The sequence below is a fragment of the Crotalus tigris genome, unplaced genomic scaffold (genome assembly GCF_016545835.1).
Source record: "Crotalus tigris isolate CLP2741 ecotype Arizona unplaced genomic scaffold, ASM1654583v1 scf7180000024472.5447098, whole genome shotgun sequence".
Classification (NCBI taxonomy): Eukaryota; Metazoa; Chordata; class Lepidosauria; order Squamata; family Viperidae; genus Crotalus; species Crotalus tigris.
This window is the reverse complement of record NW_024100643.1, coordinates 1460097-1486335: the sequence shown is the minus strand read 5'-3', so window position 1 is coordinate 1486335 and position 26239 is coordinate 1460097. Positions and strand designations below refer to the sequence as shown.

Genomic DNA, 26239 nt, shown 5'->3' with positions numbered 1-26239 from the left:
TGTTAATTGATGCAATGGCTGTCTTAGGTCTCTCATCCAAAATATCTATTCTACTTATCCCCCACCCAAATATTTTAAAATGCCCCAAAGTGAAGAATTTAGCACTTTCTACTCCAAGTTGTCCCAATATCACTGTAGAAATATTAATTCCATAGAAGAAGGCAACGTGACTGAATTTTGGATTAGATTGGTTTGTGCATTTGTTATTTCCACACATTGCTACAGCAATTTATACTGGAGATGTAATTGAGATTGGCTTTACAAAATCATTTTGTGAAATCATTCTCTTTCCTGAATCTTTAAGAAGAAGAAGCCATTAAGAACATGGTCAACCATATTATGAAGCAAGGGAAATAGTTGCAACAACACTGCTGTCATTAATTGTTTTGATTTTGTCTCCTCCAAGGTAGCATTCTTTCTGATTGCACTGAAGTTTTTAACTGTATTCAAATGACCTGAACAGAAATTCTCCCTCAGACCTCCTGGCTTAACATGGGAAGGATGGGATTAAGCATCTTTCACTATTTTAAGACATTATGTGAGAAATTGAATCCCTGTAGGAGGGTTCTATTTCACTAGTAATTCTACAGAAAAATTCATAATACCAAAAATGTAGAACATTCCACAAAATTTGTTTGGTAGAGATCATCTAGCAATATTAATTCCTGCAAATGAGCCAGAGATCAGGATTCTTTAAAAAGCTATACTAAGACAATATCAATATCATTAGTGAACCAAAAATAAGTGAATTCTGCATCTTGAGTAAGTCCTATTAATGTCTGCATGCATTTTGCTTTTTGGATCTAATTTTTTTTTTCAATTTCCATCAACTTTAAGGAGTCCCCCAAAATGGTCCACAGTGTGAGAACTGAATCTTGTGAAGTAGAAATCAGTTTTAAGACTAGAAAAGACCATCATGTAAAAACATCTTAACTGCCTTTTAAGGCCACCAGAAACTAGCTAAATATCTATTAATTCAGAAGGGAGAAAGCAAAAAGGCAGACCACAAAATATGTCTGCCCTTTCTTTCTTTCTTTCTTTCTTTCTTTCTTTCTTTCTTTCTTTCTTTCTTTCTTTCTTTCTTTCTTTCTTTCTTTCTTTTTTCCTTCCTTCCTTCCTTCCTTCCTTCCTTATTGCATTGTCATGATCATTGCATTTGAGGCCTTCTTTTTGTCTACAGTAAAAACTGTGAGCCAAGGAATGCCTAGAAGTCTCCTGCCAAGTCTGACCAAGAGCTGAATTTAGGGCGAAGTGTCTGGGTTTATGCCTAGTCTGGGTGTGAAGTTTGACACTGAGCATTGAAAATCAACCACTGGAATCTTTGCTTCATCCTTCTCTTCTAGTGTCAAGAGAACTGGAAATATTTTAAGAGAAGGAATGCAGATGGTCCATTACTAAATTAAGAATGGCACTGGAATAAGATTTCAAAAATATACCATTCCAAATTATTGAAGAACAACAGAAGGGGATGGTACCTTCACTCCCACCTCAATTCTTTCTCTCCTCCCCACCTCAACAACACTTAATCTATCTTTAGTTCAATCCTGCTAGTCCTTCCATGGGAAAAGTTTGCATACAAACTAAGTAAGATATTGAAGCCCAATTCTTGTTTCTATAGCTGCGATAATCCTTTCTTCTTTTATAAGGAACTGAAAATAGCAGATACAGTATTTTTACAGAATTTAGACCTTAGTCTGAAAATCAAATTATGTACTTGCTTGATGAGTTCATATTAATGTAAAATTTAAATGTAAAATGTTTTTCTTATAGAGTACCCAATCTATATATATTCTGTATCTCTATCTCTTGCTCAATCCATCCATCCATCCATCCATCCATCCATATCTATCTATCTATCTATCTATCTATCTATCTATCTATCTATCTATCTATCTATCTACATATACACCAAATAATAATCCCAAGGTGATCTTAATATTAAATAGTTAGCTTCAGATAAAAATATTACCATTACTTTGTTATGTTATAACATAGGTCCCTTTTTATGTTATACTCGAGTTTGGAGGAAAAGTTAAATGATTTTATCCTTACAATATTGACGTTCTGAAATCCTGTTAATAATGATAAAATTTTGATTAAGCACCTTATTTACAAATAGATTAAATAAACTTATTTCAACCAAATAAAAAAAGATTTTTTATTTTTTCTTATTTTCAATACTTTAAACTTCCTAAATAATTGAATGCTCATAATTTATGTATATTACATATAATTGCACTAAAATATTCATTGAAATAATACAATGTGTCAAGATTTATAACATTATAATAAAAACAAAATGAATAATATATAGAACTAAAAAGGGCTCTGTATAAAGACTCTTTGTCCAAAAGAGTCCCTTAGTTGTGGTTAATTGTATTTCTTACTTCTTATATAGTCACTTGATTGTTCACTGCATAAAACCTTGTATATTTAATGATTAAATAAAATATTTGTACAATAAAAAAAGAAAAAGAATGCACACACACACTCTCACAGTGCTTCCATCCCATTTTACCTATACACCCTTATGAAGTATGCAATGCTAAAAGAAAAAAGCAATTGAACCAAGATCATCTCATGAATCTTTAGGTCCTCTTATCTCCTTTGCCATTGCATTACTTTGGTTATGATGAGTTAAAATAACAATTAAGACCCCATAGAATACTAAATAGTTTCACTTTAATATAAAGATAAATATGCTAGAATTCTTAAAATTCTGCTAGGTACATATGGTTCAGGGCAAAAAAAAATCTTTACAGAAAATATGATTAATGCATAACTAATTTAAACCTGACACATTATTCACTGCGGCCTATGGGGTCCCTATTCTAATGCAGAACACAGGTATTAGTATTTTAGTTACTCAGTTCAGTTACTCAATTATCTATTTCTAGGAATAGAGACAACAGAGATAAAATTTCTCTTAAAGAATTTTATTCACAGTTCTCTCCCCGTGTGTGTGTGTTCGTACGCACATGTGTCTATCTCTAAGTGCACAATTTTGGATTGTTGTCATTTGAGAGCTTCCAGTGCAAACAGAACACTGGGATCCAAATGTACTACCACTGGTCTTATCTAGTTGAAGGTGTGATTTGAGACATGTAAACTCTATTTCTTTCTATGTCTTTGGTACTGTTAGTTATAGTACTTACTCACTATGCTTTCTGAAATTGAAATTGTACAGGACCCTTCCTCCAGATGTGTGAAGATTAAAATTCCAAAACACAACAACAGAGAATTGCACATGAAAATGAACATATCCCATTAAATTATCCTCAATGAAAATGGAGAGAGAGTCCTTCTTAGGCAACCCCAGCTATTAGAAATGTTATTTTCTTATAGGTTTTGTATACTATCATAGTTACATATTACTAAATCAACCAAATAAAACAAATCCTCAGCCTTGAACCACATTTCAGTTCATGAGGCAGTGGTAAAAGCCACCATATGACAGGTAAAATTCCATGAAAAGATCAGTAAGTTAAATGCACTCATTTTGTTAAAGATTACTGAGACAGTCCCCTCACCTCACGCTGGAACTGATTCAACTGCTGCTGAAGGTTGACTTTCTCGCTCTTCAGAAGAGAAGTCTCCTTGGATTCATAAGCTGAGAACATATGTTCTTCTCCAAAGTCACTGATCAATGGAAACTGCAGGCCAGATAAAAAAAAAAAGCATGTGTCCGTATATATGAGAATAATATGTATTTACATATCTATATTGGTAATAGCATTAAAAATGTGTACATATCTATATGTACACACATACACACATATTTTATTAATATTTGCACAAAATGGGAAGCAATAACAAGTAAATCTGCATGTAAGATTTAAATATGAGAGAGTTACAATATTAGCTGCTACAATAAATACAGAAAAATGATTCTGTGTGGCCTGGACAAAATAGATTTTTAAAAAATCAAATACTGGGTAAAATATAAATATATTCAGTGCTTCAATTGTCTTTCCATGAAATGTCTAATTGGAGTTGACAGTAATCTGTGAGCCACAATATGAGAACCATTAGTTTAATGAGGAGGTTCTCTATTAATTTAGTTACTTTCATTTTATTTAAAATGAAAAACAAAACAAGAGGAGGGAGGTGTTGTATAACCAAGAAAAACTTCTGAATAGACTTACAACATGTGAGTATTGGCAACAATATGACATTTTTCCTAGGGAAAAAAATAAATGTGCTGAAGCCTAGTCAGCACATTGGTCCATCTAGCAGCCACCTATCCTGGGCATGATCAAGTGGTCCACAGAGGTGAATAAAAAAGAGTACATGAATAAAAGGCTATTCTAGCCTTCTTTGCATCCTCCAAAGGTATTAAAATACCTTTGCTGGATGAAAATTTCTGAAACTGCAGTCTCAACACAGCAGCTGGAGAAGATTGCCCTAGCATATCAGGAACCAACACATTAAAAAGTAGGAGGGATACTCTCAGCCCCTATTGTGTAGGGTCAATGTTTTGTAGCAGTAGATAATTACATATATCCCTGCCCATGATAGGAGCAACATTTTTTTTTTCTGAATTGGTATATGCTATTTTTCTGGCTGATCTAACTTTGCACAGCTACCACTCACCTTGATCTCATACATCTTTAGTTTCCGTTTGAGGTTAGTGTTCTCCCGCTCTAACCCTGTCAAGCGATTCTTGATATCATCATATGCCGTGATGAAAGCAAAGTGAGAGGCAGAACACATCTCACTGGAGAGGTCAGTGTTCGGACTATCCAACCATTCATCATCCTGCACCAAGGCATCTTGGGTAAGGATGCTGATATCATCCTCAAACATGGAGTCCATGACATAGTCTGGAAGGAGTGGGCATTTAGCAGGAAATATCAATGCATGGCCAAATCCAGCTGCAGGAGGTGACAAGAAACAAGAGTAATAAGGCTGATAGCAAAATACCTTTTTCCAACATTCCACTTTTTTTAAGCATCTTCTTATCATTTCTGTTATAAGTTGAGCAAAAGAGCTATATATTTGTAAATGGATTTTTAATTGTTGAAAGCTATTCTGAGGGACAATATCTGTTTGGAATCCAGGATAAGGTCTAATAAAGAAAAGATGCAAAAGAAATTATATCAACATTTTTGAACAAACTTTGTTACCATCTTCTGATTATGTGCTTCCTATTGATAGTATATCATTACTGTTTTAAAGATTTACAGTACACTAGTGTGGTACTCCAGTACATATTTGTGTTTCTAACCCTTCATTTGTAAGTATGCTAAAGAATTGTGGTGGATTGCTCTCCACCAGCTACATCTATCAATTATGCAGTCTCACCCATCACATATTGCAGCAGTTTAGAAGTCCCTATTATGTTTATTGATTTGTGCTTGGAAGGAAATTAAGCACAAATTAACCCAACAGGACTTGCTTGGCATGACCACATGTCCTTCCCACATGCTTTTAGGGAACACAAAGTTTGTCAGAAATACTCTTAGTACACCTCCCATTCACCTTCACAGGTCTTGTACCGCAGAATGTTTGGATCATTGTTCACAAGGTTCCATATCTGACTGTGTACCATTATATGCTGTGTTGAATGACATCTGGGGTCTAGTTCTTTAATCTGCAACTCAAATGCTGCACTGGATTTCTCAGTATGAGTACTGGAAAGAAGAAATGTGCTAGTCAAGCCCAACACAGAGATAGCCTGCTGAAAGAACTAAACAATTTCAGACATGGGCACAGAATGTGACAACCCCCCAGAGAAGGAAAGGAAAAGGGGAAGGAGAACGGGAAGGAGAACAATAGTAAGATAAAATCAGGTACAGAGGAAAGGTGAGTGTCCAAACTGCTGCAGCAACTTGCACACCATGGCAGAACTTTTTAAAATGGCTTATGTGGACATGTTGAGTAAAGAAATGAGACTACAAAAATCATTCATTATTTTTAAAAAGCAGTATACAATTCTGAATGGCTCATATATTTATATATAAAAAACAAAAATAGATAACAGATAGCTACTGGCTCTTTAGGAAATAAAGAGCACAGGAAACTACTTGTATAGACTCAATCCATTGAGCTATCTAGTTAATATTCTGCATCTAGATTAGGCAGAACATGATGGATCAGCTCCACTACAGATCTCCAGTTGATCTGCAATGCCCAAAACTCTGATTCCCAGTTGCCAAACAATAGCAACAATAAAAAGACCCCACTTATCCTACATGAAGAAACTGAAAGAAAATTTGGAGAAAAAAATAAAATAGACATTTTCCCTAGTCAAGAGGCCCTAGAGAGGCACTTTTCTGCATCTAAATCCATTTGGTGATTAAATGGGTTCTAATTAAAATAAAGCATTATTACTGCCCCCCACTTATTTCCAGTATTCTGGAAAGTAAACATATAGATTTCTCCTATTTTATCTAAAAGCAATCCTCTCAGATAGGCTGGCCTAAGGGAGAATGACTACTCCATTTTCCTAAAACTCCATGGTTTAACCTGGAACTATTCACTATTGCTTTGGGTTATCTTCGTGTATCTATATCACTATCAGGCCTTCATCCAAAGCATGAAAATCAATATTTCTCTTTCTAGGAACTCAACTCTGTGCTCAGGGCCTAGCAGTAAAGAGTCAAGAGATAATAATTTACCCTTATTACAGATATCAAAGCAGCTTCAATAATGGGGAAAAATCAGCTTTAAACTCTAGAAATCAACCACTGGCTTTAAATACTACCTACAACTTTTTCTCTTGCATTTACATGACAACAAATTTCTTCTCGTTCATTTCTTGACCTTGAATGTGGAAAGCACTGTTTTGACAGATGTTGTACGTGGTCTACTTTGCCAGTTTCAGTGGTCACAGTTACCAAGAGAGGATGAGGTGGCAATACAGCCATCGAAAGCTAGGTTATCTATTTATTAAACATTTAATTGTTTTACCTCCTGGTGCTCATTTTTATCTTTATCTCCTCAATTTTTAGGTTAATTTTTAACCTAAAACAGTATCTTTGCCATGAAAACCCCATGGACAGTACTAAAAGGCAAAAAGATATGACGCTGGAAGATGAGCCCCTCAGGTCGGAAGGTGTCTAATATGCTACTGGGGACGAGCAGAGGGCTAGTACTAGTAGCGCCAGAAAGAATGAAGCGACTGGGCCAAAGCCTGAAAGGACGCTCAGCTGTGGATATATCTGGTGGTGAAAGGAAAGTCCGATGCTGTAAAGATTTTTTCTCCATAGGAACCTGGAATGTAAGATCCATGAATCAAGGCAAGCTAGACGTAGTCAAAAAAGAGATGACAAGACTGAACATCGACATCTTAGGAATCAGCGAACTAAAATGGACAGGAATGGGTGAATTTAACTCAGATGACCATCAGGTATATTACTGTGGGCAAGAATCCCTCAGAAGAAATGGAGTAGCCTTCATAGTCAATAAAAGAATAGAAAAGCAATACTGGGATACAATCCCCAAAATGACAGAATGATCTCAATTCGAATCCAAGGCAAACCATTCAATATCACAGTAGTCCAAATCTATGCCCCAACCACTGGTGCTGAAGAGGATGAAATTGACCGGTTCTATGAAGCCCTACAGCACCTTATAGAATTAACACCAAAAAATGATGTCCTTATCATCATGGGGGATTGGAATGTTAAGGTAGGAAGCCAAAAGATAACCGGAATAACAGGCAAGTTTGGCCTTGGAGTACAAAATGAAGCAGGGCACAGGCTAATAGAATTTTGTCAAGAGAATACGATGGTCATAACAAACACTCTTTTCCAACAACCCAAGAGACGGCTCTACACATGGACATCACCAGACGGTCAACATAGAAATCAGATTGACTATGTGCTCTGCAGCCAGAGATGGAGAAGCTCTATACAGTCAGTAAAAACAAGACCAGGAGCTGACTGTGGCTCAGATCATGAGCTTCTTGTTGCAAAATTTAGGCTTAAATTGAAAAAAGTAGGGAAAAGCACTAGGCCACTCAGGTATGAACTAAATCATATTCCTGATGAATATACAGTAGAGGTGACAAATAGATTTAAGGAATTAGATCTGATAGATAGAGTGCCTGAAGAACTATGGATGGAAGTTCGCAACATTGTACAGGAGGTAGCAACTAAAACCATCCCAAAGAAAAAAAAATGCATGAAAGCAAAATGGCTGTCTGAAGAAGCTTTGCAAATAGCTGAGGAAAGAAGGGAAGCGAAAGGCAAAGAAGAAAGAGAAAGATACACCCAATTGAATGCAGAATTCCAGAGAGTAGCTAGAAGAGATAAGAATGCCTTCTTAAATGAACAGTGCAAAGAAATAGAAGAAAACAACAGAATAGGGAGGACCAGAGATCTCTTCAAGAAAATTGGAGATATGAAGGGAACGTTTCATGCAAACATGGGCATGATAAAGGACCAAAATGGCAGAGACCTAACAGAGGCAGAAGAGATTAAGAAGAGATGGCAAAATTACACAGAAGAACTATACAAGAATGAGCTTAACATCCCAGATAACCACAATGAGATGGTCACTGACCTCGAACTAGACATCCTAGAATGTGAAGTGAGATGGGCCTTAGAAAATCTGAGCAACAACAAAGCTAGTGGAGGTGACAGTATTCCAGCTGAGCTATTCAAAATCTTAAAAGACGATGCAGCAAAAGTGCTACACTCAATTGATGTCATAGCTGAGTAACAATTTATATACAGGTAGTCGTCAGCTTACCACCATTTGTTTAGCAATTGTTTGAAGTTACAATAGCAATGAAAATAAAGACTTAGATCTCATCCTTGCATTTACAACTGTTGCAGCATTTCAATGGACACATGATCAAACTATGGGCACTTGGCAACCAAACATGATGCACTCAACTTTAGTAACTTGCTTAACAACTGAGGCAGAAAAGATTGTAAAAAGCTATTTAAAAATTACTGTGCTCAGCAATGGAAATGCTAGTTCCAATTGTGGTCATAAGTTGAGGACTAACTTGTATATGCTCTAATACATGCTCATGATTGTGCATGAGCATTTCAAATTCTTAACATTTTTTTAAAAGCTGTCTCTCATTTTTGAAGTTGGTTTTTATTCTTCCAGCAATCTGTTGGTATATCAACAATGGTATGTTCCAGCTTCACCAAGTAGTTCTTGGTATGTCTTTGATCTTTGACCCTAAATGGATGATACTGTAATTGCATTTTTCTTATTCCAAAATTAAAGCAAAATTTTAAGGAGAGGCTACCAGTGAGATTGTTGGAATTATTATTTTCATAAGATTTCACACTTTTTATCAAACTTCACATTATGTTATTTTTAACATTTTTGCACTCTTTGGTGTCCTTGTATCATAAATATCTACAAAACCCATTAATTACACCAGTTCTATGCAATGTTGATGTTCTACTATGTGAGGATTTTATCATTTCTATCAGAATGACAAACAGTTTGTCCTGTAATATTCAGCATTCAGAATAGAGTAAAGCTGGAAAGGACCTTGGAGGTTTTCTAGTTCCACCCGCTACTCAAGCAGGAGTTCCTTTATTATTTCAGACAAGCGACTGTCCAGTCTCTTCTTAAAAACCTTGAGTGATGAAGCACCCATGATATCTGAAGGCAAGCTTTCCACTGGTTAATTGTCCTCACTGTTAGGAAGTTTCTCTTTAATTCCAGGTTGCTTCTCTCCTTTATTAGTTTCCATCCATTGTTTCTTGTCCTGCCCTCTGGTACTTTGGAAAATAAATTGACCCCTTCCCGTTTGTGGCAGCCTCTCAAATACTGGAATACTTCTATCATATCCCGCCTAGTCCTTCTTTTCTCTAAAGTAGCCAAACCCAAATCCTGCAACCATTCTTCATATGTTTTAGTCTCTAGGCCTTTAATCGTCTTAGTTGCTCTTCTTTGCACTTTTTCCAAATATCTTTTGTAATGTGGTGACCAAAACTGCAGTATTTCAAGTGTGGTTTTACTAAGACTTTATAAAGCGGTACTAATACTTCATGTGATTTTGATTCTATGCCTCTGTTTATACAACCAATGATTGTATTAGCTTTTTTGGCTGCTGCCCCACACTGCTGACTCATGTTTAAGTGATCATCCACTAGGATTCCAAGGTCCCTTTCAGTTACTGTTTTTGAGCCAGGTTTTGCCTAATCTATACTTGTACCTTTGGTTTTTCCTACCCAGGTGTAAAAACTTGCTTTCCTCCACACTGAATTTCATTTTGTTGTTCAAGTCTGTCAAGATCTTTTTAGATCCTGAGCTTTTCTTCTGGTGTATTAGCTATTCCTGCCAGCTTAGTGTCATCTGCAAATTCCCCTTCTATTCCCTAATCTAAGTTATTAATGAAAATATTGAAGAGTACTGGGCCTAAAACAGAACTTTGTGGTATCCTACTGCTTACTTCCCACCATATACATGTAGTATCATTAAGGACAACTCATTGAATATGGTTTGTCAGTCAGTTATAAATCCATCTGATGATGATACTGTCAATCCCACATTTTTCTAGCTTACCAAGAAGTAGATTGTGATCTATCTTGTCAAATGCCTTGCTAAAAGGTGAAAAGCTTTGGGAAGGATATTAAGGGATATGGGCCACAAGATCAGGAAGGGTTTTTTTTATTTATTAAAAGTTTTACAAATTTAATACAATATAACCCAAACCCCTCCCACCCCTTCCCCCCCTCCCCCACTTCCCAGAGCTGATTACAGGGTAAAAAATAAACAAACATAATCTAACTAACATAACCCGACTATACTATCAATCAAATCCATAACACACTTTAACTCCTTTTCAAAACAAGTGTTAACTAATTAAAAACAAAAATAATATAATTAAACCATAATACTAAAAATAATATAAATTCCACCATATTGAAATATTAAAAATAATCTAAAATCTACTCATAAGCAAGATAATACTTTTCAGTCTCATATTTCTTTTGAATATAATCAATCCATCTTCTCCAAAACGAAATATATTTTTCTTGTGAATGGTCTTTCAAATAGATGGAGATTTTTGCCATTTCTGCTAAATTAGACACCTTAACTATCCATTCTTCCATAGTAGGCAAAGAGTTTTTCTTCCAATATTGCCCCACCAATAATCTTGCAGCTGTTATAAGATTCAGCATCAAATTAATTTCTTTGACATCAAAATCTGCAATAATACCCAACAAAAATAATTGCGGAGCAAACTTTATCTTTCTCTTAAAAATCTTTTGAATATTCCACCAAATCTTAATCCAAAAAGCTTTTATATCTCTACAAGTCCACCAAATATGAAAATAGATTGCGTCTAAGCTTCCACATCTCCAACATTTGGGCTGTAAATTAGGAGAGATGCGGGACAACTTTTGGGAATCCAAATGCCATCTATAAAATATTTTATAAAAATTTTCTCTTAAATTTTGCGCTTGGGTAAATTTTACATTTCTAACCCAAATTGTCTCCCATGTATCCAATAAAATAGGCTCTTGAATATTTTGAGCCCATTTAACTATACAATCTTTAACTAACTCTGTTTCAGAATCCAATTCTATTAAAACATTATAAATTCTCTTTATATGAGCTCGAGTTTGGTCTTTAATCTGTTTTACCAAATTCACATCCTCTAAAGTAATACCAACCTTTTGATCTAAACTCCACCTCACTAAAAGATTTAAACTCCACCTCACTAAATTTTGATGTGTTTAAGCAACGTGGTGGAACTAAGGTAACATACGACCGACAATCACGGCATAGCGAGTTTCTAGTGTTTCGGAACTATTGGTGAGACCATTAAAAGTAGTTGGCGCTGTTTGAAATTGTTCTGCCAGCAGCAAGATCTGACTGCTGGCCTAGTGATGGATTCTACTGCAAATCAAACCAAAGGAGGTAGAGGAGGAGAAGTCCCAGAGCTTTTGGAGCGAAGGAACTGGATGAGGCAGTCTGCAGGCCCAGAGGAAGAGAGAGAGGCTTTTGGAGGAGTTGGAGGCGGTGGCAGCGTGTTCCAGGGCAAAAAGAAGCAAGGCCTCTTTAAGGAAAAGGTGGAACAGTCAGGATCAGAAAAAGGAAAGGAGGAGAGATTGTCGTGCAGGAATACAAGCTAATTTGAGGGCTAATCCACATAAAGCTCCATTTCCATCTGTCCTGTTTGCCATTGTTCGCTCCCTAAAGACTAAAATGGACGATCTGAAACTTGAGCTGGCCACGAACAAGGAGTGTATATCGGAGGTGGTGACCCTTTGAGAGCAGTATGCAACAAAATTTCATTTTGATGTACGCCAATTGGTGTACATTCAAAGTGACAATAAAGTTGTTGTTGTTGTTGTTAAAGTCTAAATACTATGTCCACAGCATTTCACTGGTCTACTACTTTAGTTACTTTATCAAAGAATGAAATAAGATTGGTTTGGCATGATCTGTTTTTAACAAACCTGTGCTGGATACTAGTTATAATTTTATTTGTTTCTTGAGTTCACAGATCTGTTTTTTAATTTTTTACCAGTATCTTCCCAGATATTGATGTTAGGCTGATTGGTCTGTAGTTTCCTAGGTCTGGGTTGTTGTTTTTTCCTTTTTTGAAGATGGGAATCACACCAGCAATTTCCCAACCTCTGGTAGTTCCCAAATGCTCCAAGATATGGTACAATGGTTCTGAGATAACGTCTGCCAGCTCCTTCAGAACTCTGGGATGTAATCCATCAGGGACTGGTGATTTATATTCATCAAAGTCAGACAGATGTTTCCTTACCCTTTTCTTGTTTATTTTAATTTATATTTCTAGTCTGTCTTTTACAGTTACTGTATGTTTTTAGTAGGTTAGGGTAAAGTTTCTTTTTGTGTGAAGACTGATGCAAAGAATGTATTAAGCAACTCTGCTTTCTCTTTACTGCCTGTTACTTCCTTGCCATCTTCTCCTTTAATGGATTGACTGTTTCCTTGACTTTCATCTATTTCTTCTGCTTGGTTGGGTGGCCTGTAGTATATGCCTATAGCAATGTCATTTTTCCCCTTTTATATTGACCTATATGGATTCTATGAAGTTTTCTTCCTTGGTTTTGTGTATTTCTGCAGAGATGTAGTGATCTTTTATATATAATGCAACTCCACCTTCTCTTTTATTAGGTCTGTTTCTTTTGAATAGTTTGTATCCTTCCATCAATACATTCCAGTCATGAGTTTCATCCCACCAAATTGCAGATGAAAACACCACTTGTGTTCCCAATTCTTTAACTTTCTTCCCTAGCAATTCATAATCTCTTGTTATTGTTTTTAGATTCATTGTTGTGTTATTGGTCTCCACATGTAGGAGAAGAAAGGGATAGTAATCCATGGGGTTGATTATTTTAGTAAGGTATTCAGTTATGTCTTTGTTTTTTGCTCCTGGGAGACTATATACCTCCCTAAATTGACTGCCTGGTCTGCAGAGTATAGTTTCTGTTCCCCTAAGAATTGAATCTCCTATCACCAATATTCACCTTTTTTTTTTCCCTAGGGAAGTCTGGAATACTTTTCTTCTTGTCTCAGGAATGCTGGGTTGTGCCTCTTTTTTAAGAAACTACTGATGAATGCTCTTTTGTGAGTGTCTTATATTTTCTTCTAGGGCAGGGGTGCCAAACTGCCGGCCCACAGGTTGGATGCATCATGGTGAAACCGTGCCCATCCCATTGCCAGCAATGGAAAAAAAGTTATGATACATCGCGACACATCACATGTCATTGCGAGTTTGACACCCCTGTACAAGGGGGAGGCTATGAAAGCGATTGTTCAGTTTCAGATGGTCTTCATTGGAGTGGGCTACGGTAGATAGTAGAGGCTTTGCCCTTGATTGCTTTCTTCTAAGAGTGACATGTTTCCATCAGTCTTGCTCTTTAGGTACATATATAGGCTCATTTTTTTATGGAAGCTGTTTGTTCCCTAATGTGTTCGATTTGGGTGTATCAGTTTTCTTCTTTAGGTTCATATATGAGCTCATCATATTTTTTAGAAGCTGTTGGCTCCCTATTGTGTTGTAGTCTTCTTGTTTAGTTGGCATTTCTTGCTTTGCTCATTGAGTAGTTTAAATATAGTTTAAATTTTTATAGTTTAAAACTTTAAATATAGTTTAAAGTTTGGAAGAGCAAGACTTATCTCTATCTTTTGATTCTTACAAAATGTTGAATTTGACTCTAGATTTCCCCCCACTCCTTGTAAATTTACTAACAGTTTTTTTTAAACCATTCTTATCAATTTATTATTATTAACTAAAGATCAGATGGTTGAATAGCCCATGCCTTATATTACTATTTATTTTATTATTACAACTTTAAAACAAATTAAGAGATGTAGTGGAATATAATCAGGAGTCATAGGAGAGATGGGCCCATTCCTAGAGAGCAAAAGACAGCAGAGCCTGAAATGTCTGGTAGGCAGGAAGAAAGCAAGATTGGACCCTCCCTTATAAGTAGACCTTGTAGTTATTGCAGATAATTGCTTTAGTCTGGCAAGATTCTGCTTGTAGGAGAGAAACAACAATAAAGGAACTACTCAGTACTTATAACTCAAAGAGGCATTCTTGGTTCTTTTGGCCACGCAGGAACTGAAACCAAGCAACTTGCCTAAGCACTGCCACCAAACGTGTGTGTGTGTGTGTGTGTGTGTGTGTGTGTGTGTGTGTGTGTGTTGAATATTAACCCTCCAGGTTTCAGCTCAGATAACTTGTCTAAAGCTACATTGTACAGAGCTATCTTGGCTGCATTGGCAAAATCTCACAGATGGCAATAGAGGTGAGACAGTAATGGAAGGGAACTTAAAGAGTTAATTCTAAAAACTGAAGCTATCCAAATTAAATCAACTGGCAGTCAACAGCTATCTAAATTTGCACACCCAACCAGCTAATTCAATATGCTACAGTGTCAAGGTCATTCCAGGTAAGAAGAAAAGCTGTAGTTTCAATAAACAAAATACCAGCTAAAACTTATATTTTCTAGTATTCGCACAAATACATGCACATGCACATGGACATGTGCTTTTTTCTACTGCAGGTAAATGCCATTTTCCTTTTCCATTCAATCATTCAATTTTTTAAATTGTGCTTTGTAAAGGAGTGCTGCAGTTACTATAGGGATCTGTATTTAAATACATTTAATTAAAGCAAAGCCAACCATACCTGCAAGGAACATATAATTGAGAATCAGAGAGATGGGGGAAGGGGAAATGTCTGGGGGGGGGGTAAAGGATTTTTTTTAAAAAAATTGTAAAGTACAAATCTAAGCAAGACAATGTTTTATTTCAAACTTAGAAGAGGGGATTTATATCCCGATAATACATGGATATCCATGTGTATGTTGCATCTTCCAATATGAATAGCTTTGAATCTATTCCTCAGATTGATTTTTGGATTAGAATAAAACCTTACTCCTTAGATTTCTTCTCTCCAACAATGAAACAGAAAAATGGCAGCCATATACAAAGATGTATCCTGAGGAAAGCTGCATTTATAAATCTATAAAGCAAAGCAAAATAAAAGTAATGAAGTAAAAATAAAAAAAACCTACTTCATCTTAAGGTAACATTCTTATTAAGCCAAGTGAAGTTTCTAAAATAACATGCAAGCTAACAACACTTCACCAGACAAGATGAAAAAGAGTAGGAGAGGAAAGGAAAACAGCTGGTGTTTAAGACATGTTACACACTTAGGTAGAATGTAGGAGTCTGCAGACATGCAAATGATGGGAGAATATCATCTGTTAGAATACAGAAAAGCCTTGCTAGACGCATCTATACTATAATGTATATATCATAGCTAGAGAGGGCACTATTGACTAAGAGGGGATTTTCTTAAAAGAAGCACTTTATAAGAAATCTTCTCAAAGTACTATAAACCTCCAGTAATTAACCACCTGTCTTCTTTGTATACTTCAAATAATTTACTACATGGTACATTCAAGTTTATTTTTGATATTCTAAGTACAGGAAGTTTTGCATAAGTGAACAAAAGGAAAGGAAAGCCAAGATTTGCAGCCAACATAAAAATCCACATGTGATGGAAAAATCCAGATAAAATCCAGGAATGCTTCCAAAGATTGTGTTCAAAGACCATTCCTTCCATTTATATATTAAATGTGGAAAATAGGCATACAAGAAATGCACATTTGGCAATTAAACCATATGGATTGGCAAATCTAGGCTGGTAAAACCTGCCCACTAACTCCACACAGCAGCCAACAGATGTTCTGAAATGACCCATTTCCCAACTGGGAAATGAGTCCTTTTCTCCATATCCAGCACATAAGTGACACAATCAAAAGGTTAACATTTGAGATTACCCTGGGACAGATGAGAGTACCATATTTTCAGGCGTATAAGACGACTCGGCGTATAAGACAACCCTTGACTTTGGAGCCGATTTGCATGCTTAGAAAGTCGTCTTATACGCCAGAAACTACCATAATTTCCGGCGTATAAGACGACTCGGCGTATAAGACAACCCCCAACTTCGGAGCCGATTTGCATGCTTTAGAAAGTCGTCTTATAAGCTGGAAAATACGGTATATGACATAAAAGCCTGAGTCATAGCTGGCTCCTTTCAAGAATTTCTATCAGCCCTCTTTAAACTTCATTATCTTAGAACCATGATTCTTGCTTTGTTTCTTCCTCCTACTACTACCTACACCAACAGCAATGAAAATCAGAAGATTATCAAAATAAAGGTAAAAATCTCAAATATTGCAGAAGTACATATTAAATTAAAACCAGAGGAAAAATTTTGCTCCAGAAGCCAATGAGAGCTACAGTAAAAAAACACTTCTGGAGAAGCAATGTGGAACTGAAAACAGATTCTTTTCCAGAAAAAGAAAAGACTTGAGATCTCCCACAAGTGCTCCAAACAGTTGCTCCTCAAAAGGAGATCACAAAATACTGATATCTGGCAGGTTTAGAGTTCTGGGAGACAAGGGAATGACATCTTCACTCAAACCACAGCCGGCCCAGGGTTCACATATTTCCCTTTTCTAGTCACTTTTGAAAATTGCTCATTAACTGCTTTTCAGCTGTTAGAGACCTTGGAAATGACAGGTTTTACAGCACTGTGTAAATTTCCTTCAACACTGTGCAAAAATAAATAAAAGTTTTAAAAACTTTAAAACACTTGCTCTTTTTTTAATAAACAGGAAAAGAAATTATGAGAACATTGATTTTTGAAGGGTCCAAATGGATTTGAAATAAGACTTTGAATTTACTTTAAAAATTCCTTCCCATGGGAAAGCAGTTGTTTTGAATTGTTTAAAAAAATGATATGTTGGGATTCTGAAGATTGGATACTAGAGGGAAGCATAAGGATATTTGGGGACAATTCTTAAAAGTTAATTTTAAGAGTGTCTGCCTTTATAGATAGACTATGTTTAAAAGATTTTGTGGAAGAGGAACAGATCTAAAACTGGATTTAAAAATGACAGGCTACAAGAATGATTTAGAAAAAGATGCTAAACTGGATATACAAATGAAACTGGCTGATGTTTTGATAATTAAAAGGGATATATAAATAACAAATCAAAAGAGCAACCTGGATAATTTTCTACACTGGATTTACAAAACAGACTTGTTAAACTCTTGAAGGATTTTGTGAGAAGGGTCAAAGAAAAAAATGAAAATAAATCAAGCTTTAGGACATTTAAAGATTGCTAAAAGTAAAAGGAAGGAATATAAAGTCAGTTTATTTGATCAAGATTAAAATAGCTGTTATCTTACTTACCTCCATTAATGGACTTTGGCTGACTAGGACTGAACAACAAGGTTTGAGGATATTTTTATAGATAAGAGATGGGATATGGGAAGAAGAGATCATTTGCTGTATTTTAAAAAGATAATAAGTTATTAAAAATGTTTATATTTGTTGTGATAAAGGGAAAATCATTTGTTCACATGTTTTTTCTTCGTTTACTGTGTTTTTTCTTTTTATTATTTTTTTCTTTTCTTGTATTAGTTTTATATTTTTAATTATAATGTTGAACAAGTTTACTATTAAAAAAAAGTTACAATAAAGAGATTTACTGACCATAGATAGCTACAGAAGACCAAGGATTACTGAAAGGAAAATACTAAAACACAACAAAGGGAGAATGTGAGAGAAAGAACTAGCCTGCATAAGCTCATCTCATTGATGGAGCAAGGCATACCCAAGTAGTCATAATAGGGAACACTTTTTTAAGATAAAATATCCTGCAGCACATTCCATCTCCAAGCACTAAACTGAAGAGTTCCATATTAAACTGCAACTGCGCATTTCTCCTATGATCATAAAGTTATACAACATCTTCACATGGAAGAACAATGTACATAACTGATGTTGCTGCTCTACACTCCCGCCCCCTGCTGCCAACCACATGTGTTGAAGAGGCAAGCTGATTTTCAATATAATAAAATATATTGTAACTAAGAAATGAATTAAGTAAAATAGAAGAATCTTGTGTTCTCGTTTATTATTTTGTTGCTTGTACAGTGCTGCCTAACATGCTCGTTATCCTTGATGACCTTAGAAGTCATGTGGAAAATCCAAAAAATGTTATTCATTTATAGGATGATATATGGTTAAGGTGTTGGACTAGAATAGAGGAGACCCAGCTATGAGTCCATCTTCAGCCACGGAGGTATACAGGATACCATTAGACCAATTACTGCCTCTCAGGCCAATCTTCTTCGCAGCGTTGTTGTCAGGAAAAATATAAGGACTGAATGCTATGTATATTGCCCAGAAATGTAACAGATAAATAAATGAAGATAAAGCCAGAAGAAGTTTAATAAGGAAATCCATTCATAATGCTCCATAATTTTAGGTACATGGAAGCAGTTCTATCACTTCTGTAACTATGGTACCTATTTGGGCACTAAAAATTGCAAAAATGTCCCACAATATTGTGTGAAATAATCCAAATTGAAAACAGAATCAGGAGATGCCCTTAAATAGGTGCCCCATCAACAGAACTTGTACAGGGGCTGTTCCACCAGATTAGACTCTAGAAATTAGATTTGCTCCTTGCCTTCTGCTATTTACAAAATCTAAAGTTGGCTTCCAGAAGCAACTATTTCACCTTTGCCTCATAGGAAAGTCAACCATGTGGATAGCATCAAGCTCAGAGAAAAAGATGAGCTAGAACTCAAAACAAACACCCATACTTTTCTCACATCGTCTTAGTCCCTCCTTAAAGTTCCCACTCATGAAATAAGTGGCAACAGCAGCCTCTAGGGTATGAATAGAAAGGAAGCCACACATTTATCTCCTCAGGATAAGCAAGAACAATTCTCAGCAAATTCTCAGCATCTTTTCAAAATCAGAGTCTGAAGGCTAAACCCTAATAAGATAGAATTTGATTAGTTAGAATGGGAAATAGGTTTAAAAGTTATGTAACAAGTGGAAAAGCAGAAGGAACTTGCTGGAAGTATTATGGCAGCAATGGGAGGAATCAAACAAACAATCCATCCTGTAGCTGCATGTTGTGGAATAGGGGGAAGAGCACCCCTGGAATTCAATGGGAGTGCAGCATAGCTGCCAACAAGAAGGTAGGTGTAAGTTGACTTACTCCTCATTTATTATGTTTTTCCATTATGGAACTCAGGGCAACTCATCTGAGTTCTCACAGTTTCACATCCTGACTTTGAGTAATTAGAAGGGTAGGCAGGGAACAAATCCAAGATTAAGTGTCAAGATACAGACCAAAATAGTATATGAGATCGAAGGAAGGTACAGTCTGCATTAAGAAATATTGGGAAACTCGCAAAAGCCAGGCATACTAGGAAAAGGGGAAGGAGGCAATGAAAGGGAGTGGGGAGAAAGCACCAAACCCAGATGGCATGCAGGGAAAGTACAGGAACAGCAGATGGAAAGGGCAATAAATACACTAGGGAATGTAGAAGCATAGCTCCTACCTAGCATGGCAAGTAATGGGGAAAGTGGCCAGAAAATAGATTATATATCTCACTGATGTCTCAATTATGTTTTCCATTAAAAAACAACTATAACTTTAATGACATTGGCCCCTTGGTTGGGGGCTCCATCCAATACCGACTACCTTGTTCTTGCTTTATTTCCAACATTTTCAAACCTGGATGCTGCCAAATTATTGAGGTTTTTTAGAATAGAGCATAATTTAAATTAGATTAGGAGAGAGGTACCCAGGTCCTAGGATGAGAAGGGTAAATAGAAAGGAAAAGTTATGGATCAACAAAGCAATTACCAGGGAACAACCCATGGTCTAATGGAGAGAAGATATGCAACTACAAATTGGGAGAGAAAAAAAAATCCACAACATTAATTTAGACTAGGCAGCAATGAGATCAAAGGGGGGATGGAACATCATAGGCACTTCTGAGGAGGGGAAAGAATGGAAGGCAGGAGCAACAACCTGATATAAAATGGAAACCAAAGTTGAAGAGGTAACATGAAATTGAGGAAGGGGTGAGAACTGATTTAGATAGAGGGACCATTGCTAGGGATAGTCAGCATAAATATTAGATGAAAGGGTTTCAGCCTTCTATCTTTTGGGGGAGGGAGAAAGGGAGGGGGGAATTGATCCTAAAAGAAAGAAATTCAAGGAAGGGAATAATGGGGTTCAATATTATAGAGGGGGTAGGGCGGAGAAATGATACAAATAACAATGAGGAAGCGCTTCTCTCCTGAACAATCGCGCATCATTCCCCCCTCTCCGTGCTTTTCTCCGGAGACTCGAGGCGCTGGGCCGAGGCTAGCGGGGCACAGTTTGCTATCCGGCAATGTCCCCCAGCCCCCCGGGGGAAGTCATGTCATGTGGGTGGACCGTCCATTTCCCGGGAGATCAACGGCATCATCTTCGGCAGCAGCGCAAGCGAGGATATTCTCGGGGAGGCAGCACCACTCTGACCCCTCAATAGCTCCCCTGCTCCGTTACGAAACCCCCTCCCCGTTCGCCCGGCTGATCCTGATTAGATGGGGGTTGGACTTACATCACTTCCCAGTTTGCTTGACAAAGAAAATCCATCATTAGCAGCTGTACATCGTGGAAGTGGCTGTTTTGGGGAGGTGCTTGCAGGAGATGGGTGCGCAGGAGGGGGGGGGTCTGCTTTTCTTCCTCTATTGCTGTTTCTTCCTCGGGCTCTTATCCCTCCTCGATTTCCAGCGGTCCTCTCCTTTTCCCCTCCCCCAGTCTCACACCACAAAATGTGCCGCCGTCAGATTGGCAACATCATAACGCATCCCACGTGGTGGCTTCACCTTTTGTGGCCTAAGGCAGCTTTGCCACACCTCCCCATGGCCAAAAATAAAGGGGAAAGGGCGATCTCAGTATTGCCAGAGGAGAAAAAAAATGATTTAAAATGGTCCCCTTCCGCCTCCGCCTTCCTTCTGTAGCCTGGAATAGCCTCTGTACTCGTTCGTTCTTCCAGCTCCTGTTTCCTGCTCCTGATAACATACACACGCGCGCGCGTACAGACACACGCGCGCACACACACACGCAGGAAATAGTCACAGAACAAGAGGTACCTACATTTTTTTTAAAGAGATCCTGCAAAAACAGTACTTTTCTTCCCCCGCCCTTAAAATAAAACATATCGCTGCATAAATCACATAACATTAAGGAATCTACCCAAAAAGGTTGCCTCAAGAGTTTTGTTCAGGGTAAAAATCCAAATAGATTTTCTTTCCTTCAGATAGTTTTTAGAAAGCACACATAAGCATGCTGATCTAGCTTCCGTGATTATTCAAGTCTTTTTTCAAGCAAGTGATTAGTTTGGTAGGATCTACTAGTACTTGGACTAATTATTATCTCAAGGGTTTTGTGGATCACAGTCCACTTTCTGATGCTCTTTATACCCAGAATAGAGTATTTTGACTTGTTCACATCTACTTCCACTTCCTATTCTACTCACAAAGCTGGATATTGTTGGATATATATTGTTATTGGAGGAGAGAGTAATGCAGAAGCAATGAGTTGATTAGCATGATTTGAATTTATCAATAAGACTTCAAATGAAAAGAAACTTTGGAACTTATACCTGATAACATCAGAAAAGGCTTTTTAAAATGAAAACAATTTGCATCCCAAAGCCCAGTTGCCTCATTTAAATACATGCAACAGGAGTAATTCTTAATTTTCATTCTTCTTGTGCCATATCCATTATCAGACGTTGGCAATCATATTGATGATCCTGTTTTTATCAGCAGCCACACGAAAAAGTGCTGCTGAGTTTTGTCCAAACCAGTCCCTTAGATTTTGAAGCCATGATGTTCTTCTTTTGCCTGGACCTCATTTGCCTTCAATCTTTCCCTGGAGGATTAAATGGAGTATGCCATATTTTTCTGGGTGTTGCATTACATGTCCAAAATATTCTAACTTTCATTTTTTAAATTGTTTTATGATTTCCCTTGGCTTTCCCAGGCAGCTTATCACCTCATTTCTGATCTTGTCAACCCAGTTTATACCTAATAGCAGCCTGTAAATCCACATTTCAAATGCTTCTAGTCTCTTCAGGTGGCCTTCTATCTACTCCATAGAGCAGGGTAGAAAAAATATAACATCTGACAAGCCTGATTTTCAATCTTAGGCTTATGTTGTGACTGCAGAAGACCTTTTTATCCTAGTCTTTACTTCAGTGGTCATGTCCCAACTTTCATGTAAATTAGAACTGAGGTGCATGATCCTTTCAACTTTTTCTAATGGTATTCCTTCCAAATTTATTGGTGATAAATTAACGGTTTGTTTGCTGACAACCATGATCTTGGTTTTTGAGGTGTTAAACTTCAACCATATTTTTCAGATATTTCTGTGACTCTTTGATGAGGAGCTGAAGGTCTTCGTGTTTACTGGCAAGCAGAACTGTATCATTAGCATATCTTAAATTGTTGGTCCAAACACCATTTACTTTGATGCCAGCCTTGATGTTCTCCAGTGCCTCATTGAAGATTGACTCAGAGTAGATATTGAACAACAGTGGAAACAGAATACATCCCTGCATCAGCTGAGTATTTTTGGCCTAGTCTCACATATACTACATGATGCCAATATAGATTCTTTATGATTTGGATGTCTTTGTCATCTAGTCACCCTTGTTTCAGGATTTCTAATAGTTTGCTGTGCCTTATTTTATCAAATGCTTTTTCAAAATCAATGAAGCACATGTAAACACTGGGATTGACATCTCTACAACGCTGTACAAGAACTTGAATGCTGAATAGTGCATCTCGTATACCAAGATTGTTTCTGAAACCAATTTGCGTGTTACCTAGATGCTCCTCAATTTTGTTGTATATTGTTGTGTGAATTATTCTCAGGAATATTTTCAGGGCATGATTCATTAAGCTTATTGTTCTGTATTCAGTACACTTCTTTACATTTATTTTGGGGGGGATTGTCACAAAGGTTGATTTTAGCCAATCAGTTGGTATCCTTCCTGTTTCATATATTCAATTGAAGAGCTGCAGTAAAAAATTCTTCCCATTGTCTTCCAGCAATTTTAAAATTTCTACTGGGATATCATCAGGTCCTGTGGCTTTTCTTGTTTTTGCTATTTTTATTGCACGGTCAACCTCCTCCATAGTGATATTTGGTCCAGTTGTTATACTTCCCATATCTATATCTTCCCTAGTGTCCTCAAAAAGTTATTCAATATATTCCTTCCATCTTTTTAGTTTTTGTCCTCATCTAAGATAATTTCCCCCTCTTTCTCAACTAAGTTGTTGGTTTTCTTTTAAGGCCTGCTGCTTCTTTCACTTTTTTTGTGTGTAAATTGAAATTATCATCATACGTTCTGTCTCTTCAATTTCCTTGCATTTCTTTGCAAACCACTTTTCTTTTGCCAGTCAAATTTTTCTTCTAATTGTTTTTTGCAATTCATTCTATTTTTCTTTGTTTTTATTTTTATAAGATCTTCTTTCATCCATGAGATGAAAAATTTCCTCTGTCATCCACTGTTGTTTCTTGTGGTATCCCTCTGTTTTGAATTTGTTACTCTACTATTGCATTTTTCAATTTATTCCACTTATTCCACTTTATTCACTTCTACATCTTCATCATTCAGGTTGTTGGTTTCTCTTAAATGATTTTCTAGTTCTTTTATCTTACTTGCATGTTTAATTCTCTGTCAATTCTTGGTTTAGCAGGATTCAGGTTTTTTTATCCTTTTTAGTTTCAGCTGGACTTCGGCAAGTAGTAGATTATGATTGGATGGTACATGTGCATCTTTGTATGTCTTTACTGATTTTACTGAGTTTCGAAATCTTTTGTTTATTGTAAAATAGTCAGTTTGTTTCCTTACTATATTATTTCATGTATCTGCTGGTGATCTCCAAGTGTAGAGGCGCCTTTTTGGCAACTTGAAAAAAGTATTCATCATACATTGCCTATGTTCCTTGCAGAAGTCTACAATGCCATTTCTGTTCCTAAGCCAAAGTTTCCAACTATCGGAACATCACTTTCTTCTCCCACTTTTGCACTGAAGTCCCCCATGAGTATTGTGATATCATTACTTTTTAGAGTTTTCAGTACACTGCATATATCTTCATAGAACTCCTCTAAAGCGTCCTTATCACTGTCAACTATGGGAGTGTAAACTTGTATAACATTCATATTTACTGGAGTACTATTTATTTGGATCATCATCATCACTCTATCGGATACAGGACTTGATGCATTTATTTACAAGATTGTTTACAACTATAGCTACTCTATTTCAATGTTATTTGCTATTCTCACCATATCAATGGATAGTATAATCTCCTATTCTACACATTCCATTTTCAGGCCAGCATATTTCATTCACTCAATGTAGAGATATTGTATTTAGACATTTCTTGGATAGTGTTGTGTGTTTTCCCAGCTTCGTATAGGCTTCTCAGATTCCACGTTCCAATTCATAGTTTTGGGTTTATCATGCTTTTAGCAGACTGGGAGATTCTTAGCACCCCTGCCCCATTTAAGGGGCACCCGTACTTGGGGCCATTGTTAGGTTTTGCGCCATTAACATGATTTTCCTGGGAAATATATAGTGTAGTAGTCTTCCCTTTGCTTTCTGACCCTGCTGTACACATGCTGTTCAAGTGGCTGCCACCACACCATGTGCTTCTGAAGCTGTTCCAACCAATATGGTCTCCGCCTTCAGTCAATACTGGGGAGCCAGCTGCCACTCATCAGGCCTGTTGATCCACAGGAGGTATTTGATTCCCTCCAATTACAGCATAAAAGCCATAATGGGTAGAGTCCCCCAATCCGCCACCCGGGGACACGCTCTGTGGGGGTTCCAGGCTCCCCCTAAGAGTAATTTTCATTACCATGTTTAAAACTGACACATACTACCTTTGAATTAGAGAAAATAGAGGATGTCTACAAATTATGTCACAAAAAATATTGTACACTTTATTGGATATAATGTAACATGAGGATCCTTATAGCTCAATGCATAATCATGTTATCAGACATGATATATGTCTTAAAAAGCGTATGGGTATTTTGCAAACCATAAATGCATCTTTTTATTTAAGCTTCTGAAACCTTTCAAAATCATCTACGTTATAAAATTATCTAAACAACAACAATAATTAAAACAGTTATAGAGTCAGCCTGTGTCAAATCTGACCTTTGCACAACTCATAATCCTTTATTCAAATAAACCAGATTTCCAAACTCACCATCTACCCCAGTGTTTCTCATATTTTAAATTTAAGATGGGTGGACTTCACTTCCCAGAATTCCTTAGCCAACATGATAGTTGCAGCCATTTCTAGGAGCTGAAGTTTGTCCATAATTTTGAAGTAGCCAATTTAGATATAACATGTGACAATGGGATTAACTGACTATTTGGTAAAGTATAACAAAACAAGAAATGAAAAAAAATGTCTGGGTTCACATAAACACACATGATTTGTACAACTATAGTATATTGAATAGTTCACAACCATCTGGATTCCCACAACATGGTAAAACAAAAGCCAAACTATTTTAGGGCATCAAATCCAGTCCTTATTTAGTCAGGATGGGATAATCTCACAATGATTTCTTGGTGGGCTGCTGCCTGTTATATAGTTGTGGACTGTGTTTTAACAGAGTATAAGACAGTTTCAGGAAATCAGTCTAATAATAATAATAATTAATAATAATAATAATAAAGTTGGAAGGGACCTTGGAGGTCATCTAGTCCAACCCCCTGCTCAGGCAGGAAACCCTATATCATTTCAGACAAATGGCTGTCCAGTTTCTTCTTAAAAACTTCCAGTGTTGGCGCATTCACCGCTTCTGGAGGCAAGTTGTTCCACTGGTTAATTGTTCTAATGGTCAGGAAGTTTCTC

At 36.7% G+C, this 26239-nt stretch overlaps 1 protein-coding gene across 3 annotated transcripts in view; it reads right to left on the bottom strand.

Moving 5' to 3' along the window:
- The window catches only part of TBKBP1 (TBK1 binding protein 1), a 72578-nt gene extending 51220 nt beyond the window's left edge, over positions 1-21358 (bottom strand). The window contains exons 1-3 of one of the 3 annotated variants that reach the window (XM_039333047.1): positions 20908-21358; positions 4594-4874; positions 3531-3653 (exon numbers count right to left, since the gene is read on the bottom strand). In XM_039333047.1, coding sequence (XP_039188981.1) covers positions 3531-3653; positions 4594-4815 — 345 coding nt within the window. In that variant the 5' untranslated portion in view covers positions 4816-4874; positions 20908-21358. The remainder of the gene's footprint in view (positions 1-3530; positions 3654-4593; positions 4875-20907) is intronic. The other 2 variants (XM_039333049.1, XM_039333050.1) reach the window with 2 other exon arrangements.
- Positions 21359-26239: the final 4881 nt, after the last annotated feature.